The following is a 20,354-nucleotide window of genomic DNA, read 5'->3' as shown; positions in this document are numbered from 1 at the left end:
AAGTACAGGGTGGTTTTAGAAGAGGTAGGGGTTGTATGAATCAGATTTTTACAGTTAGGCAGTTATGCAAGAAATATTTAGCAAAAGGTAAGGCGGTGTATGTTGCGTTTATGGATCTGGAGAAAGCGTATGATAGAGTTGATAGGGAAGCAATGTGGAATGTGATGAGGTTATATGGAGTTGGTGGAAGGTTGTTGCAAGCAGTGAAAAGTATCAACAAAGGTAGTAAAGCATGTGTTAGGATAGGAAATGAAGTGAGCGACTGGTTTCCGGCGAGAGTGGGGCTGAGACAGGGATGTGTGATGTCACCGTGGTTGTTTAACTTGTATGTTGATGGAGTGGTGAGAGAGGTGAATGCTCGAGTGCTAGGACGAAGATTGAAACTGGTAGACGAGAATGACCATGAATGGGAGGTAAATCAGTTATTTGCAGATGATACTGCACTGGTTGCAAAAACGGAAGAGAAGCTTAGCCAATAATGGACAGAATTTGGAAGGGTGTGTGAGAGAAGGAAGTTGAGAGTTAATGTGGGTAAGAGTAAGAGTTCTGTATGAGAAAGTGATTGTACCAACTGTGATATATGGATCGGAGTTGTGGGGAGTGAAAGTGACGGAGAGACAGAAATTGAATGTTTGAGACGAAGTTCTAAGGAGTATGGCTAATTATCTCGAGTAGATAGGGTTAGGAACGAAGTAGTGAGGGTGAGAACAGGTGTAAGAAATGAGTTAGCGGCTAGAGTGGATATGAATGTGTTGAGGTGGTTTGGTCATGTTGAGAGAATGGAAAATGGCTGTCTGCTAAAGAAGGTAATGAATGCAAGAGTTGATGGGAGAAGTACAAGAGGAAGGTCAAGGTTTGCGTGGATGGATGGAGTGAAGAAAGCTTTGGGTGATAGGAGGATAGATGTGAGAGAGGCAAGAGAGCATGCTAGAAATAGGAATGAATGGTGAGCGATTGTGACGCAGTTCCGGTAGGCCATGCTGCTTCCTCAGGTGCCTTGGATGACCGCGGAGGTAGCAGAAGTAGGGGATTAAGCGTTATGAAAATTCATCTGCGGTGGATAACGGGGAGGGTAGGCTGTGGCACCCTAGCAGTACCAGCCAAACTCGGTTGAGTCCGTTGTCAGGCTGGGAGGAACGCAGAGAGGAGAGGTCCCCTTTTTTGTCTCATTTGTTTGATGTCGGCTAACCCCCAAAATCGGGGAAGTGCCTTGGTATATGTATGTAGTAATAATAATAATAATAATAATTGTGATGATGATGATCCTCAACATTCAGTAAACTTTCAAAATACTCTGCCCACCTTTTCCTTGCCTCCACTCCTTTTAACAACCTTCCATTTCTATGTTTCTTCAATTCTTGAACCAGCCTTCCTTACTCTCTTCACTTCTTTCCAAAACTTCTTATTCTCTTCATATGACCCAATCCCTGACCCAACCTCAGGTCAGCTGCCCTCTTTGCCTCACTTACCTTGTGCTTTACTTCCACATTTTTCTCTCCATATCTTTCATACTTATCCACACCATTACTCTGCAGCCATTCTTCAAAAGCCTTCTTTTTCTCTTCCACTTTTACCTTCACTCCTTCATTCCACCATTCACTGCCCTTCCTCATGCTGCCTCCAATAAACTTCTTGCCACACACATCACTTGCAATCGCAACAAAACTTTCTTTAATAACTTCCACTCCTCTAAATTACCAGTTTCTCTTTCTTTCACTTCGTCATATGCAATTTTCAACCCGTTTTATTAGCTCTTCAACCCTCACTTGCTCCCTTTTACATCTACCTACTCTATTCCCCCACTCTTTTGCTACAACTAATTTCCTTCCACCAAAAAATGATCATACATACCGTTAGCCATACCCCTAAACACGTGCACGTCTTTCAATCTTCCAAACATTCTTTTAGTTATCAACACATAATCCATTAATGCCCTTTCTACCACTCTTCCATTTACCACTCTTACCCATGTACACTTGTTTTTATCTTTCTTTTTGAAAAAGCTAATCATTATTATTATCATTATCATTATTACTATTATTACTATTATTTAATATACGTGGTTATAGTCTTTCTGTAGACTCTGCACATAATACGTATGGCTGAATATGTCTGACCTGATTTAGTCTTCTGTTCGCAAGTAAAAGTAAAATAAGAGGAAGGTAGAATTAATTGTAGTTCTAGTCGTGAAGATAGCTCATCTCCTCTTTTATTTATTTATTTTTCCTCAAACTGAAGAATCCAATGGGAGACTAGAATTATATAAGAAACGTTGACTCTAGTCTAAACTATGGCGTTAACATTTGGTTTATACACAAAATGATATAAACAAAAATAAGTAATAACTTTGAAATCATATCCCAAATGCATAAATTGTTATCATTAGACTATGGAGTTCTGCTTAAACTGTTCTCCATCTAGATACCCTCTTCCCCACTTTGAATCCTCCTATCTAGACAGACAGCTCAAAGACTAGTCTCACTGCCTCTTGCGGAGTAACGTTGATAAAGGGATTTGTGCTAAAGTAACATATCTAATCTTTGCTCTGAAATATCATTTTAGCATGAAATGTTTTTTTAACAATCTAACATTATTCCATGAAAAAATTATCCATAAGTGACAAACATTGTCTCATACATAGACATGATTACAAAGTGAAATATAAGATTTAATACTAAGTGGCAACTCTAGAACAACGCTTGTCTGAAGCATAAATAAAATAAGTATCACCAGTTTTGCTGCATACTGTACAAAAACTGGACAGCTGGGATTTTTCATTTAATTCTGAAATGCTGAACCCCAAAATATAAAACACACTGAAGTACAGTATCAGGGAAAATACTGTACTTGAAAATTACTGACTAAATAATGATTTCTGAAACAAAACTTACCAATAACTTCTGCTTCTTCTCATTAAGCGTCTTAATATTTTCATCCAAAAGTCGAATACAGTCTGAGATATATTTTTGGCGAGGAAAGGAGTCATCAGTAGCCTTCTGAAGTAGGTACCTCAAGCGGAGAACCACCTTTGTCTGTTTACCAATCATGCTTTAAAGGAATGAAAAAATTTTTGTTCATCTTCAACCTATATCATACCATTTGCTTTATACTACAAAATATATTTATAAGAATTATTGAGAGAGAGAGAGAGAGAGAGAGAGAGAGAGAGAGAGAGAGAGAGAGAGAGAGAGAGAGAGAGAGAGAGAGAGAGATTAATTAATTTTATCATTAAAACTGTTTATTTCAATGACTTAGCCAAATTCCACACTGAGGAGGAGGTGGGTAAGGGAAAGATCCTAATCAAAGTCGATAACCTAACCTAAATATTTACACAAACCAACCACCCAAGGCCTGCCTTTAATTAGAATGAGCTTAACAGTACCCATCGGAACCTAGCAGGCCTCACGTACTGTAATACCGAATAAACCTAGAGAGAGAAACTAAGCAATTAACAGCCAAGAAGGCCTATAAAATTAAACCCAACCTAATTAACAAAAATAAATAGCAATGAAGGCCTATAAATTTTAAGGAATTAATCAATGTGAATTACTTTCAGTGCAATTTACAACAGAACATCACCTGCTCCTACCATGGCATGCAATGCAGAGTAACTCATACAAAAACCAGGATTCTTATAAATAATGCTTGGCAAAAACCAATTTGGTACACCATTTTGTTGCTGTCAAAACCATTTCTGAAGACAAATTCCTACAGAATTTATGAGAATAACTAAGTAAAATATCAAGGACCTAAACCTCCCAGTCCTTCACCTGACCAGCTAAGTTATTATTATTATCTGTATTACTATTTTTATTACCAGCAGAGCTACAACCCTAGTTAGAAAAGCAAAAGGCTATAAGCCCAATAGCTCCAACAGGGAAAAATAGCTCAGTGAGGAAAGGAAACAAAGAAATAAACTATAAGAGAAGTAATGAACAATTGAAATAACATATTTCAAGAACAGTTACAACATTAAAATAACTCTTAACATGAAAAAAAAAAAAACTATAAAAACTCCTAAAAAACAAGAGTAAGTAAAATGTGATAGAATAGTTTGCCAATGTCTCTTTACATGCAAAAAAAACTCTACCCAAGACAGTAGAAGGCCGTTGTACAGGGGTTATGGCACTACACAAGAATAGGGAACAATTCTTCCTCACTCAAGGGGTTAACTACTGCAATGTAATTGTTCAGTGGTTACTTTCCTCTTGGTAAGGGTAGAAGAGACTATTCTTCTAGGAGATGGACGCTCCAAAATCAAACCATTGTTCTTTGGTCTTGGATAGTGCTATAGCCTCTGTACCATGATCTTTCACTGTCTCCTCTTTGTTGAGGGTACACTCAGGTACACTATTCCATCTTATTTCTCTTCCTCTTTTTTTTTTTTTTTAATTTCTATGGTTTATATATGAAATATTTATTTCAACGTTGTTACTGTTCTTAAAATATTTTAATTTAATTGTTAATTACTTTTCTTGTTCTTTCCTTATTTACTTTCCTCACAGGGCTATTTTCCCTATGGGAGCCCTTGGACTTACATCATTCTGCTTTTCCAACTAGGGTTGCAACTTAGCAAGTAATAATGATAATAATAATAATAATGGTTTGATTTTGAAGTGTCCTCCTAGAAGAGCTGTATACTACACCTACAGTCTCTCTTTTACCCTTATCTATATTTTTCACACGTCTCTAAACTGTTACTTTGCACCATTCTTCAGAAGCCCTCTTTTTCTCTTCCACATTTATCTTCACTCCTTCATTCCACCACTCACTACGATTTTTCATACTACCCTTTTATCACAAACACCTCTTGCATGAACAAAATATTCTTTTATTAACTTCCACTCTCCCTCCAGATCACCAGTTTCTCTCACTTTCACCCTGTTATATGACCCTTCAAACCTTTCTTAATTATTCACTTTCTACCTTGGTCTTGTAACTTTTTCACTTTCATTACCTTCCTTTAATGAAATTATATTCCCAATCTTTCAATCTTCTAATCATCCTTTTTGTTATCAACACATAATCCATCAATGCTCTGTCTATCACTCTTCCATTTGTCATTCTTATCCATGTAAACTTACATATCTCTTCTCAAAGAAACTATTACTTACCACTAGCTCTTATTCAACACACACATCTAGCAGTCTTTCACCACTCTCATTTCCACCTAGTATGCCATACTTCCCTAAGACACCTTCTACCTCTCCAGCCCCACTCTGGTATTAAAGTAATCCAACACAACTACATAATTTCTTCTACTCAGTCCTTCTACACACCTAATCAATTCATTCCAGAAACCATCCCACTCTCCTTCACTTCTCTCAGAATCCGGCCCAAATGCCTTACGAACATTAACATAGATAACACCTTCCATTCCACTACTTTATCCATCATCCATTCACTCGACAATAAAGCCACTCATGCTGAAACGAGAATGAGAGAAATTAGTGAAAAATTTCAGGCTGGGTGGAGAGCATCGAGAATACGCCTGTGAAGTTCGATGGCCAAAATCTCGATCTGTGCAACGACAGACCTGTACCACCAGTGGCTACTGTGTGGTGGCTTCCAGAAGCTTGATAATTCTTCATTGGCCGTTTCCAGCTTTCACCAGAATCTTACCCCTACTAAAGGGCAAGTTTTATATTTACATAGTAACAAACAGAACTTCAGATAAATTATGCCAAAAAAATATTAAAAGCATATGTTGAAACTACCATTTATATCAACTACAGTAAAAAAAAAATTATTTCACTATATTACAAACAACTACATTTCTTAATCTAAAATTAAAAATAATTTCATAGGTATACCTTAAATTACCACATGAAAAAACAAATTATGGTTGTATTTGACTATTCAACTGCCAATACAAATGAAAAAAAAAAATCAGCAACTAGAAATACATCTTAAAAGATAACTGAGTTTATAGGTCAAATTCCATAGTAAATCTTATTTACCATAACTATGTAAGGAAATGCAGATAAATTTAGTTATTAAATCTCCATTTTGAGAGTTGAAACTAACTAAAAACAAGAAAAATCACCTGTCTATTTGCTTTCCAATGAGCATAATTTTAACTTCAAGAAATTTTTTTTCCGCTTCCTGCGCCCTTTCACTGGCTTTCAACAGCTCTTGCTTAAAACTCTGGGTATTCTGAAGTAACTCCACATTTATTTGCCTGTTGAAATTTGCTTTTTTAATTCACAAATGAGAAACATGCAATACCAAATAAAAAAATCTAGCCAATATTAAAGAAATAAAAGGGCACTAAGGCACAAAATTTCATGTAATAATAGGCAATTTAAGTTATATTTCCATAAATCAATCCCTATTTTAATTACACATTCAGGAGCATTTCATCAAAGTGATGGAAGAACCATCCACTGGGAAATCAACTGATTACCAAAACAAATCAGTGCAACCTCTCTCTCTCTCTCTCTCTCTCTCTCTCTCTCTCTCTCTCTCTCTCTCTCTCTCTCTCTCAGAGAGAGAGAGAGAGAGAGAGAGAGAGAGAGAGAGAGAGAGAGAGAGAGAGAGAGATATCAGTGTCTTTAAGTATGGCTCATATTTATGCACACTAAAATTTATTTCATGGTAAAACAAATCAGTAGTAGCTATCGGTGCAAAATAATTTCCACACGTGCATACCTATAAACACTTAAAATTATTTTTAAACTAAGAATCTATTTCCCTTAAAACACCAACAGTGATGAAAGTAATGAAATTGAATTGAACCAGATTTTGTTTGTGTTGTAGAAATATGACAGAATAGCGACAAGGATGTTGTAACATGAGTTGAAAGCTTTTTTTCCTCATAAAATTCTAACAATAAACATTAAATTTTATCTATAAGCAAATTTAAATCAATTATAAATTTGAGCTTGTTCCTGTAAAATATAAACCCTTGGTCTTTACGTACGAAACTCACCCTAACGTGGGTGGAAGTCCTTTTTCAACTGGCTGAAAAACTTTCACCGCAGATACAAATACGAACTCAATAGAGAATGGGAAGAACATCCTGACATCTTTTGAATCATTGGCACATGAATGCTGAAGGGTTGACAGCCTGTGCAACTATGATGAGGGGAAACTAACTATGTGACTTTATCTAGGCAAGTATAAACATACATAAGATAGACCACTAAATAAAAATTGGGGCTTTCCTGCATTCGGACAGAGGCCAGCTTGCAGAATTTATGGATATTGTGCCCCAAAGGGAGGGGAAAATGAAGAAAGAAAGGCCAGTCGTTTCTTTGCATTTATCCCAGACTAACAACTGTAACTTCTACCTTCAACCTACTACTACTAGTCTTGCAAGGGAGCTTTTGTAGTAAAACTACTTGTTGAGTGGTCACCACAGGGCCTGGAGTGAATGTATCTAGGGTCCCATAGGTTATGTCTTCCAAGTAATGGGCGGTGAAGGTGGTTTGTCTTTTCCATATGAGCACTTAGAGCACCTATGCCACAGAGAAATTTCTTTTGAACACCAGGGATGTACTGTACTTTGCCCCTGACAACATAAGCTCTGGGTTGTCTGCCCTGTTGGGCAGAGAGAGAATTGAATAGCCAGTCAATGAATTGTCAAATCAAAGAGGAGACAGTGTTTTTCATGATTCTCCTCTTGATCCTGCCTGTATTGACAAGCAGACACTTATCTGAGGGCGAGGTCCTCTTGTACACTCGAGATAAGACCTCAACACTTACAGACATAGTAATAGCTGATCAGGATCGTTAGTTTCTCTCCAAAGACTCGTAATCTGAAGGGGCTCGAACATTAGGTCCCCTACAGCCGGATTCTGAGTCTTGACAATATACTCAGAGACGAAGCCGAGTGTAGCCTGCCCCATCCCCTTGAATGGACGATGTCATAGGAGACACCATGCAACCCACTTACCCTCTTTGCAGAGGCAAGGACCAGAAGGAAAATTACTTTAAGAGTAAGAGTCACAATCTGCTGCTCGGCTTAACAGTGCGTAAGGAGCTCCTTTTAAGGAATTCCGCACTTTGACCAATGTTCAATGGAGGTGGTCTCTCTTTCGACTGAAGGTAAATTACCTCAAAACTCCGATCAAAATCGGACCACAGGCTGGGGGCATGTGATGTGAGCCACCCACCTTTCTTTTGAAGCATCCGTGAAGAGCATCAAGTCCAGGGGAGGAGAAAGATCTACCCCTTTGAGAAGGTTGGAATGTAGGGACCACCAACTTGAGTCTTTCCTCTGCCCTTCCTCTACCAGATTAAGCAATTCTGGAGGGTTCCTGCTGAGAGACCAGGTCTTCAGCTGCCACTGAATTGACTGAATGCGAAGGCTGCCAATTGGGAATAGACATTCCAAGGATATCCGGTGGCCCCATAGACATTACTACAAGTGGGCTTGTAGCGAGCATTGTATTATTAAGGGATGACCCACTCCCTTCACCCTTTCAATTCTGCTCTTCGATGTGAAAACTTCCTGGTCGGGTGTCCATCTGCATTTCTAGATATACTGTACCATTGAGTTAGTTGCAGTGAGGACTTCACAAAGTTTACCACAACATCCCCCCCCCCCCCACGTTTGAGGCAAAATTTGTGGATCCTGTCTGGGTGAAGAGTCTCTACCGAGTCTGTTAGGATCAAGCAGTCATCTAGGTAACAGAGGAGACGAATGCCGTTGGTATGGGCCCAGGTTGAAACCAGAGTGAAAGCTTGTGAACACCTGCAAGGCTTTTGATAAAGCAAAGCACAGCACTAGGAACTGGTATATCTTTTCAAGCAGAGCGAACCTTACATACATCCTTGATGATGGATGGAATGGGATCTCAAAGTATTTGTCTTTTTGATCTTATATGAAGCACAGCTTGCCATTAGAAGTAAGACAATGATCGCAAATTCCTTCCTCCACTGCAGAGTATTACCCCTGTCCTGTATAGTGCACATCCCCTTGTGAGGTGGGGGAGTCACAGAAAGTCTGAGATCTCATGAAGTACCCTGGTCTGACAGCCTGTCTGACTGTAGCTGCGGTCTCCATCTTGAACGGACTCCGAAGGACAAACTTGCTCAAGGCTGATAGGTTTACAAAAGGTCTCCAGCGTCCACCCGACTTCTCTACAAGAAAGAGTCAACTGAAGAAGCCTGACAACCCGTTGATGACCTGAAGAGCACCCTCCTAGTACAAGGTGAGGACTTTTGCCCAAAGGGAGACGTCCTTCGCTGATCCCTTCTTGAAGGGCTATGATCTCACAGGATGATAGAATCAGGGGAGGGGAAGAGCTAATGAACGGGACGATATAACTCCCCTAAAGGACATTGACCACACAGGGTTCGACCCTCTGGCACTCCAAACCCTGCCACCTACGCTTCAGGCATCCACCCCGTTGGTAATGTGGGACGAATGGATACCCCCTATTGAGGACGCTTTCCATGTTTTCCAGCTTTCCTTCCCCTTTCTCGTGCCTTCTTGTCGAGAAAGGGGTCTGGCAGGAGAACTTTCTTGGCGGTGGACAGCCGAAAAGGCTCTTTAGACATCCTATGCGCTTGCCTTCACACAGGTGACGTTTTCAGAGAAGATAGTGTTGAAAAGGAAGGACGGGAAATTACGGCTCTGTGGAGAAGTGACCCATGACTCGTCATTCTCAATCTCTCTCTTACTGCATTGATATCATCTTTATTAAACAGAGGCGAGTATGCAATCGATAAGTTGTGGAGACATAGACCATCCCTCTTCAGAAACTGCCACTAGAACTTGGAGATGACAACATCTCGTATCTTCAAGATCCAGTTGGCCTCCTGGTTTGCCAAGTTATAGGCCAAGAACTACACTGCTCTGAAGCATGGGAAAGCAAGATGCTCTTAAAGGCTTTCCAGTTCTCTGGGTGTGACAGGTCTTCAATGCCGTCTCTCTCCCATAAGGGGGATTACATAGGCTCTCAGTTCATCAACTGTCCTACATAATACGCTATAGCTGTCCCAGGATTTTAGTAAGCCAGCATGGTAATATGGACTTGACCCACCTAAGAATGAGTCCACCCTAAAGTCCCAAATGAAATGAAAGCGATTGTTTAGTGTACCGGCAGGAGAGGGAGTCTTCCCTACTAACCGCCGCTAACTGATGCCTGTTGCCAATAATTTTTTGGCTGGTGAGTTTCATCTGTGTTTGGATCGGTTCTCAAGTTGGGGGACTCAGGTTTGTATAAATGAGAAAAATAATTCTAAAATTCTTCATTTTAAAAAAATAGAATTGCCAAAAAGACTTGACGACGGGACAGCCAGCGGATTTCAGTGTGGTGAAATATATTTTCATAATGAACTCCATATTGTAGTAGTTAGGAAATATCCACATAGAAATAGTTCCTTTTTATATTACCTTCATAAACATGTCTAATGAACAGAGTGAAACTGGTTGACTTGGTCATATTACCTCTTTTCCTAGAATATCCATTATCCCTATAATATGAATTCATTACTCACTGAGGTAATTTCCTCTGTGATCAGGAAACATGAGTAGCATATGGTAACATGGAAAAGGCCTACATTACTATGACGTAACGTTTTACATGGATCACAGCCAAATGGGGGGAAGGATCTAAATCTGCGAGAAAAATATGGTCGACTGCGTAAATGAGACTTATACCTAGAATAGTATTTACATATGGAGTCAAAACAGACAGGTAAATGATTACTTACTTTCTTATTTTTAAATGTAGCCATTTTACCTTATAGAGAATCTATTCTTATAACAGATAAAAATTATACTTTATTAAATATTTAAATTATCAAATATTAGATATACTAGGTTAATGAGGGTAAGGGTTAGGTTGGGTAGGGAAAGTTGGGCGTTTGTCAGTGCGTATGGGACAGGTATTGAGAAAAGTGAAGAAGAGCGGAATGAGTTCCGGAATGAATTAACTAGGTGTGTAGAAGGACTGGGTAGAAGGAATTAAGTAGTTGTCATGGGTGACTTGAATGCTAGAGTGGGCGCTGGAGAGGTAGAAGGTGTCATTGGGAAGTATGGCGTACCAGGTGAAAATGAGAGTGGTGAGAGACTGGTAGATATGTGTGTTGAACAAGAGATGGTAATAAGTGCTAGCTTTTTTAAAAAGAAAGATAAAAATATACATGGGTAAGAGTGGCAAATGGAAGAGTAATAGAAAGGGCATTAATGGATTATGTGTTGATAATTAAAAGAATGTTTGGAAGATTGAAAGACATGCACGTGTTTAGGGGTATGGCTAACGGTATGTCTGATCATTTTTTGGTGTAAGGAAAATTAGTTGAAGCAAAAGAGTGGGGGAATAGAGTAGGTGGATGTAAAAGGGAGCTAGTGAGGGTTGAAGAGCTAATAAAACAGGGGGTAAAAAGTAAATATCAGGAAAGGTTGAAAATGGCATATGACGAGGTGAGAGTAAGAGAAACTGGTAAATTAGAGCAGGAGTGGAAGTTAGCAAAAGAAAATTTTGTTGGGATTGCAAGTGATGTATGTGGCAAGAAGGTTGTTGGAGGCAGCATGAGGAAGGGCAGTGAATGGTGGAATGAAGGAGTGAAGGTAAAAGTGGAAGAGAAAAAGAGGGTTTTTGAAGAATGCAGTAATAGTATAGAGAAGTATGAAAAATATAGAGAGAAAAATGTGGAAGTAAAGCACAAGGTACGTGAGGCAAAGAGGGCAGCTGACCTGAGGTGGGGTCAGGGACTGGGTCAGTCATATGAAGAGAATAAGAAGAAGTTTTGGAAAGAAGTGAAGAGAGTAAGGAAGGCTGGCGCAAGAATTGAAGAGACAGTGAAAGATGGAAATGGAAGGTTGTTAAAAGGAGAGGCGGCAAGGAAAAGGTGGGCGGAATATTTTGAAAGTTTGCTGAATGTTGAGGATAATAGGGAGGCAGATATAATTGCTGTTCCAGGTGTTGAGGTGCCAGTGATGGGAGATGAGAATGAGAGAAAGATTACAATAGAGGAAGTGAGGAGAGCACTAAATGAAACGAGAGTAGGAAAAGCATCTGGTATGGATGGTGTGAAAGCTAAGATGTTGAAGGAAGGGGGTGTGACTGTACTTGAATGGTTGGTGAGATTGTTTAATATGTGTTTTGTGTTGTCAATGGTACCAGTAGATTGGGTTTGTGCGTATTGTGCCACTATATAAGGGTAAGGGAGATGTGCATGAGTGTTGTAATTCAAGAGGTATTAGTTGTTGAGTGTAGTTGGAAAAGTGTATGGTAGAGTAACGATTAAGGGATTTTGACGAAGGAAAAATCTATTTCTGGGGAGAGACCTGTGGCGCTCGGTGAAAAGAGTCCTTCTTATATATCTTTTCTGATAAAACCTTCCAATTATACCAGAGAAAGATAAAAGCATGGAATGCTGAGGTTACTACCCTCGCGCGAGCACCTTTTGGGTGTCGTGTATAAAGCAAAGGCGCGTGAAAACCACTATTCACAGGTTGTCTTCCATTTAGTTAATTCCTTCGTCAAAGGGATGGGCCGATACAAAGGCCCTAGCCAACCACCAGCGCCACACCACCCCGCCACAACGCGAGCGCCATCTGAACAACATCCTTCTGTAATGGCCATGAGGCTTGGAAAGGAAAGGGTGGGATCGTGTAAAATAAAGGGGAAGGGTTTCACCGGGCGCCACAGGTCTCTCCCCAGAAATAGATTTTTCCTTCGTCAAAATCCCTTTTCTGGGTCGACCTGTGGCGGCCGGTGAAAATGTACCAGAGAATGCCTTCCAAGCCCAACAATAACAACTAATTTAATGAGGGGAGAGAAACAACACCATGTAAAGAAAATCATAAATAATTAAGGTAAGTAGGCATAACACATAAACTAGCCACAGGGCATAGTGGGAGTAAGGTTAAACAGACATGATAACAGGGAAGCCTCCGAGTATCAGAGGAAACATGCAACAAAACTGACATGGCTAAGAATATCCCAACCCTATAACAACGGTAATCAATAATAGTTACAATCATAATAACCTAATATGTAACAAACTTAGGGCTAACGAACCACCAAGGAAGCGGCGTCGTGGTGCGAGTGTCGGGTAGGAGGGAGAAGAAAAGAGATGGATGAAAGGAAGAACAAAAGATCACTGGGGAGAGATAAGGCTCCCAGCTGCAACTGTTGGGTATTTAAGAGCCTGTAAGTTCATTAGATAGTGGCGTTTGAAGACCATAGGAGATTCCCAACCCGTGAACTTTATAAGGTCATCAAAGTCCCTCTTCTGGAAATAATTGATGGAGGTAGCTACGGACCGGATATCATGAGCATGGGGAAATGATCCCGGATTGGCTTGTTTAATGAAGTATAGGATCTATTGCCTAATACCAAGTATGGAAATGGTACCTCCTTGTTCTCTGATAAACAAGGGGCCAGACGATCGGGTAGCAGTCATGGCTAAAAAGGCCCCGAGAGCGGTGACCGGACAAAGAGAAGTATCTTGGAGAAGAGGAAAAACCTTCCAAGGGGACCACCTATTTTGGGGGTTAACGGCCGAATCATATTGGCGAATTGTCGAGTCCCTTTTGTCTGATTCGATGAAGAAATCGTTTTCCGGTTCAATGTTCGCGTCTCTACGAGCTGCCAACTTCCTGTAGTCTACAAAGTTAGGGTTTTGGCCATCCTTAAGTAATCTGACACAGTGAGTTTGGAATACTCGGGTCAGTTTGAGGAACAGGATCCGGATGGGACAGAGTTTCCACTCGAGGAGGAGAGGAAACCAACTGTTCTTGGGCAAAGAGGTGGTACTAAAGCCACTGCGCCCCGGAAGGAGCGTAGTCGGTGTAAAAGTTTTTAGAAGATTCACTGGGGGAGATAGGGAAATCTTCTTCTAATGGTTCCAATCCCGGGGTAATGCGTCCATGGCATAAGCCCGAGGGTCCAGGGTTGGGGTCACATAACAAGGAAGTTTGTGATTGATCTGAGTTGTGAATAGATCTACCTGGATGCCTGGAACGAGCCTGAGTATCCACCGGAATGAAATTCTGACTCCAGGGGACTCGTCCTGGATAGTGAGCCCGCTCTCACATCCTGGCCTCCCGCTAGGTGAGGTGCTGACAGGAACCAGTTCTTTTCTGTTGCCCAGGCGAAGAAAGTGACCAGGATCTGATTCAGGTTGGGTGACTTGGATCCTCCCCTGTTGCCGTAGTGTACCGCTTCTGTGCTGTCTGACACTACTCTGATATGGGTCGACCTCGGAGGAGTCTCTCTTCAGGGTCAAGAACACTGCCATGGCTTCGAGAACATTGATATGGGACTGTTTCATGGCGAGTGACCACGAACCTGAAACATCTGATGTTCGGAGTAATCCCCCCATCCACTTAGAGACACGGCTGAATGGAATGTCCCTTGTGGAGGTGGGAATTGTAGAGGAACCGCTTTGGAGAGGTTCTTCGGTTCGGACCATGGGCGTAGTCTCATTTTCCAGACAGAGGGGATCTACGAGACCTTGTCTTCTTATAGGTACTGTAGCTCTCTTTCTCCAAAATCGATTGATGTCTTTGAGTTTGGCTTTCATTAGGAGATCTGTTACTGAAGTGAATTGGAAAAGGCCGAGGATACTTTCTAGGCTCTTTGGACACCTGTTTGTGTTTGAGAAAATTCTTGATCTTGGAACCTATTCCTCTAGAGATTATGCTATAATCCCACAGACCGAAGGTCCAATGGTCACGAAAGTGGTAAAGTCTTCCCCCTACCGGGACCACCGCATTATGAGGGAGTGAATCTAGGTCCTTCCCTTCTCCGAGCCCCCTTTTTCCTAGGTCCGCCTTGATGGCGGGACTGTCTTCTACTCCTGTAGCTTCCTCTCTGGTGTCCATGAAAGGAGCCTGAGGGTTCGGATCTAGGGCTGTATGCAGGCAAAACATCCCAACGGGGTTGGGCTGTATACCTGGGGAATCAGTGAGGTAGACCACCTGATGATGGGGATTCAGATGCAAAGGCGTCGAACCAGAGGAAGGCTGTGATGACGAGTGGGAAACCGACTATCGATTCCTGTCTGATAGAGGTCTCAGACAGAACGCACTTCCCACAACTGACCCGATCAAACCAACAAACGAGTAGATCGAACTGGAAGGGCAGAGCTTGGAATTATCGTACCCCCCAGGCTGACAACATCCTGGTCCAGACAGATCGGGCCTGCCCTTTAGGAAATAATACCGTTACCTTCGGTACCTTGTCTAACCTAACCAAGGCAATCTCTTTCAATCGAACGAATCCGTCGAATGGGAATTCTAGTACCTGGGAGTAAAATCTAGGTCCCCCAGAGGGAGGACGTCTATGCCATCCAGATTTATGGTACCACCTATATCCGAGTTCCTGAACGGCACTGACTCACCACCATACCTTAGAGCTGCGTCATAGCCCCTTGGTTTTCCCTAGAATGTGTTGCTTTTAGCAGTCACAGTTTATGCAGGGTAACATGAACATCAGGATCCTTTAAGGGTCCTAGGTCGGTGACGTAGGTAATTGCAAGGCTGAAGGCTCAAAACTCATCCCCACCTACCTGCCCGTCCATGGGGTCGTCGTCCAACCTTAAAGAGGACACTCCGAGGAGATAGGGACCTCTAGATGGAGCATTCCTTCCCAACCTTGATACCCAAGGGCGGAGAGCCTCTTTTGCAGGCCAGAGAGATTCATCATCATCCTGATGGGAACCATGCAGGCGAACCTTCTGTAACAGAAAGGGGACATAAGTCTGGATGTTCCTTGAACTTTGGTTAGCGATCCTATTCACAGGCTGGGATCAGCTGTATAACTCTTAAAAAGCAATTTTAAAGAAAAGTCATTTAATGTACTATCTTCTGGGGTATAGTGCGACACTTGTATTCATGAAATGTGACACTGTTGGCGCATTCGCCACTGGGTGGAAATATATTTCTATATGAACACTATGTTGTATGGATATTTATCCATATTCAGACATAGTTAGAATTGACTATGCATAAATAATAGGCATAATTAATTTCTTTCTATTTGAACACTATGTTGTACGGATATTTATCCATATTTAGACATAGTTAGGATTGAATATGCATAAATATTGGCATAATTAATTTAATTCTATTTGAACACGATGTTGTATGGATATTTATCCATATTTATACATAGTTAGAATTAAATATATGCATAAAAATAGGCATAGTTACGTTCATATATTTTTTTGTATTCATGTTAAATCCTTTTCTCTACAGGTAAAACAAAAGATTGGCCACCCGTGGTCTGAGTGATCTCTGTCTGTACCGGAGCTCCGGTAACCATCCCCAGTACAAACAAAGGTCCGTCATAGTGACAACGTGAACACCAGAGGAAATCTAATATTAACCTCAATGCTGATCGCCTGTACGATATCCGGTTAAGCCGGAGATTCGATGAAAAGGATCGTAATGACGATATTGTGATTATTCACAAAAAAGGGTTCATACCCTGATTCTGATCGTCTGATTGATTTCTGTTTGTACCGGAGAACCAGTGACAAAGGTCCTTCATCGTGAAAACGTGATCCTCAGCGGTACGATAACATTCCCCAATACTGAATGTCTGTGCTATCTCCAGTGAAGCCGGAGATACGATGAAAAAAGGGGCCGTAAAGGTGTAATTGAGATAACATGACAAAGGTTCGTGTGCAAAAGGCCTCAGCCGGAGTCTGAGTGCCAGATTTCACCGTTGCACTCCAAATATCTGACTAGTTCTCACCCAATGAGTATCCATTATAGCGGAGTATAACTCAAGGCGGAGCTAAGCATAACTCAAGGCGGAGCTAAGGGTGTCGGTATAAAACGACCCCAATTAATGACTCATACACTAACGTTCCTACTAATAGTGTTAGCTATATTAACAGTAACCACATCAATAAAATGTGTATAACATTAAACGTACTATCATCAACTCTGATAATAAGAGGAGGCCTGAATAACTTGTGATCGTATAAAAATGGAGAACGGGAAATTCACCTCTCTTACTCGAGCTAATAAACGAGCACCCTATGCTCTCACTCTCAAGGTTACATAATAAAAAGCTAACATCACACAATAATATAAGAAAAGTAAAAAATTGATTGCTTTCATTTTTCTTTCCTTTTTCTTTTTCTTTTTTAGTCATTGTAACAACCAAGAACGAAGAATAACGACAACGTAACCAATAAACAAGGATATAGTCTAAATCGAGCCTTTCTGAGGCGAGTACAAACTAACAGACTAAATCGCTAAACGTTTAAATCGCTATCAGCCCCATAACATTGCTGGCACTATAATATCCAACTGTTTGTATATTTGTAATTTACCTAATGTCTGTTAATGACATAAGGATAAATAACTTAAAGCAATCTGCTGACCTCCGAGGGTCGGGGAAGCAGTGACATGCCCTTAAAATAAATATAAACACCAGCCTTAGCTAAAGGCAAGGCAAATATAAGTGTTAAGTGTATGGGCGACCTCCGGTGAAGCCGGAGCGTAATGAGATGTCCTGAATAATGCCGCCTTAGCCAAAGGCAAGGCAAATAAGTGTGACGTGTATGGGCGACCTCCGGGGACGCAGGAGGATAATGAAATGCCCTGAATAATTCAATTGTGGCTAATAATTCAATTGTGAAAGATATAAAAGCCAAGCCGCAGCTAAAGGCTAAGGCTTAGATCAAAGCAAAGCGTATTTACGATCTCCGGTGTGGCCGGAGGGAGAAGAAAGGTCCTGAATAATTATTGTGAATAAAAACACAATTGTAATAACAATGGCTATTGTGGATATGGCCGTGGCCTGAGACCGCAGTAAGGGCCACCGGAGGTTCCTATCTAAACAATATGAAGCCCGTCCCATGCAGTAAACAATATATAAATATAACAATAGAACGAAAGTCATTGAGAATCCCTCAAGCCGGAGTAGAACTCAAGGCGGAGTGGAAAACGTTCATAAACAATTTATAAATATAACAATAGAACGAAAGTCATTGAGAATCCCTCATGGCGGAGTAGAACTCAAGGCGGAGTGGAAAACGTTCATAACTACTCCCGAGCCGTAACGGGGAGAGGACGAAACACGGACCAAAATAACGCTAACAATTGAAAAGTCACGAAAAATAAATAACTCGTAAGTTATCATCCACCCAGAGGGGGAGAGGTGAGGGAGGGAGAACCCGTTGAACGCACAAAACGGAAAACGGGAAATCCGCTCAACCACCGGAGCTAAGAAAGAAAACGAGAGAAAGGGGTAACTCGTGACTGCGAACAGAAAACGGGGACCCCAAGCTCTTGCTCTCTTGGACACAAAAACAGGACTAAAAATCACACAACACTATTATAAACGTATAAAATAAAAATGTACATCCATATAACACTACGATCGAAGAATAGCATCAGCTAAAACTTAAAATAAATAGCACAGTCGAGTGACGAACGCCTCGGAGGGGCGGGTACTAAACAAATACAAAGCTAGATTGCTATCTCGTTCGTAGGCTGGACTTGCTAGCAAAAAGTACCATAAGCATAAATACACAAAAAAAATAATAATGGTTCTAAAGGCATAAGGCCAGGGACTTAACCAAGAACCTAAGTGACAGAGTACTAAACGGGCAGACAAAGATGAATTCCCAAACAAGTGAATAAACAATGGCCGCCATGAAAGGCCAGACGGGAATAATAAAACAGACTATACTGGATATAAAACAAAAGCCCGGTACAATAAAAAACTGTCAAAACAAACTATGGTACTTAACATTGGAATGTGTGAAGATGGAGCTTCGGACATGACAAAATAAATCCACGATTGATAAAAAAGACCGAGAGCACCACAAAAAAATTCAACACTTAATATTCCAAAAAGAAGGATGTAGTTCAGATGGCGCTCGCGTCGTGGCGTGGTGGTGTGGCGCTGGTGGTTGGCTAGGGCCTTTGTATCGGCCCATCCCTTTGACGAAGGAATTAACTAAATGGAAGACAACCTGTGAATAGTGGTTTTCACGCGCCTTTGCTTTATACACGACACCCAAAAGGTGCTCGCGCGAGGGTAGTAACCTCAGCATTCCATGCTTTTATCTTTCTCTGGTATAATTGGAAGGTTTTATCAGAAAAGATATATAAGAAGGACTCTTTTCACCGGCCGACACAGGTCGACCCAGAAAATAGGATTAAGGATAAAACAGAGAATGCAATCTTGGGAAGTACAGGGTGGTTTTAGAAGAGGTAGGGGTTGTATGAATCAGATTTTTACAGTTAGGCAGATATGTGAGAAATATTTAGCAAAAGGTAAGGAGGTGTATGTTGCGTTTATGGATCTGGAGAAAGCATATGATACAGTTGATAGGAAAGCAATGTGGAATGTGATAAGGTTATATGGAGTAGGTGGAAGGTTGTTGCAAGCAGTGAAAAGTTTCTATAAAGGTAGTAAACCATGTGTTAGAATAGGAAATGAAGTGAGCGATTGGTTTCCGGTGAGAGCGGGGCTGAGAGGGATGTGTGATGTCGCCGTGGTTGTTTAACTTGTATGTTGATGGAGTGGTGAGAGAGGTGAATGCTCGAGTGCTTGGACGAGGATTAAAACTGGTAGGCGAGAATGATCATGAATGGGAAGTAAATCAGTTGTTGTTTGCGGATGATACTGTACTGGTAGCAGACACAGAAGAGAAGCTTGACCGACTAGTGACAGAATTTGGAAGGGTGTGTGAGAGAAGGAAGTTGAGAGTTAATGTGGGTAACAGTAAGGTTATGAGATGTACGAGAAGGGAAGGTGGTGCAAGGTTGAATGTCATGTTGAATGGAGAGTTACTTGAGGAGGTGGATCAGTTTAAGTACTTGGGGTCTGTTGTTGCAGCAAATGGTGGAGTGGAAGCAGATGTATGTCAGAGAGTGAATGAAGGATGCAAAGTGTTGGGGGCAGTTAAGGGAGTAGTAAAAAAATAGAGGGTTGGGCATGAATGTAAAGAGAGTTCTATATGAGAAAGTGATTGTACCAACTGTGATGTATGGATCGGAGTTGTGGGGAATGAAAGTGATGGAGAGACAGAAATTGAATGTGTTTGAGAAAGTGTCTATGGAGTATGGCTGGTGTATCTCGAGTAGATAGGGTTAGGAACGAAGTGGTGAGGGTGAGAACGGGTGTAAGAAATGAGTTAGCGGCTAGAGTGGATATGAATGTGTTGAGGTGGTTTGGCCATGTTGAGAGAATGGAAAGTGGCTCTGTGCTAAAGAAAGTGATGAATGCAAGAGTTGATGGGAGAAGTACAAGAGGAAGGCCAAGGTTTGGGTGGATGTATGGTGTGAAGAAAGCTCTGGGTGATAGGAGGATAGATGTGAGAGAGGCAAGAGAGCGTGCTAGAAATAGGAATGAATGGCGAGCGATTGTGACGCAGTTCCGGTAGGCCCTGCTGCTTCCTCCGGTGCCTTAGATGACCGCGGA

At 41.2% G+C, this 20,354-nt stretch overlaps 1 protein-coding gene across 3 annotated transcripts in view; it reads right to left on the bottom strand.

The window, feature by feature from the left end:
- The window catches only part of LOC137653488 (E3 ubiquitin-protein ligase TTC3-like), a 216,890-nt gene that overhangs the window by 120,363 nt on the left and 76,173 nt on the right, over positions 1-20,354 (bottom strand). For 2 of the 3 annotated variants that reach the window (XM_068386932.1, XM_068386933.1), the window contains exons 4-5: positions 6,047-6,181; positions 2,892-3,048 (exon numbers count right to left, since the gene is read on the bottom strand). In XM_068386932.1, coding sequence (XP_068243033.1) covers positions 2,892-3,048; positions 6,047-6,181 — 292 coding nt within the window. The remainder of the gene's footprint in view (positions 1-2,891; positions 3,049-6,046; positions 6,182-20,354) is intronic. The other variant, XM_068386934.1, reaches the window with a different exon arrangement.

The sequence above is a fragment of the Palaemon carinicauda genome, chromosome 14 (assembly GCF_036898095.1).
Source record: "Palaemon carinicauda isolate YSFRI2023 chromosome 14, ASM3689809v2, whole genome shotgun sequence".
Taxonomy (NCBI): Eukaryota; Metazoa; Arthropoda; class Malacostraca; order Decapoda; family Palaemonidae; genus Palaemon; species Palaemon carinicauda.
Note: the sequence above shows the minus strand (reverse complement) of the source record. Positions and strands in the feature narration are given on the sequence as shown.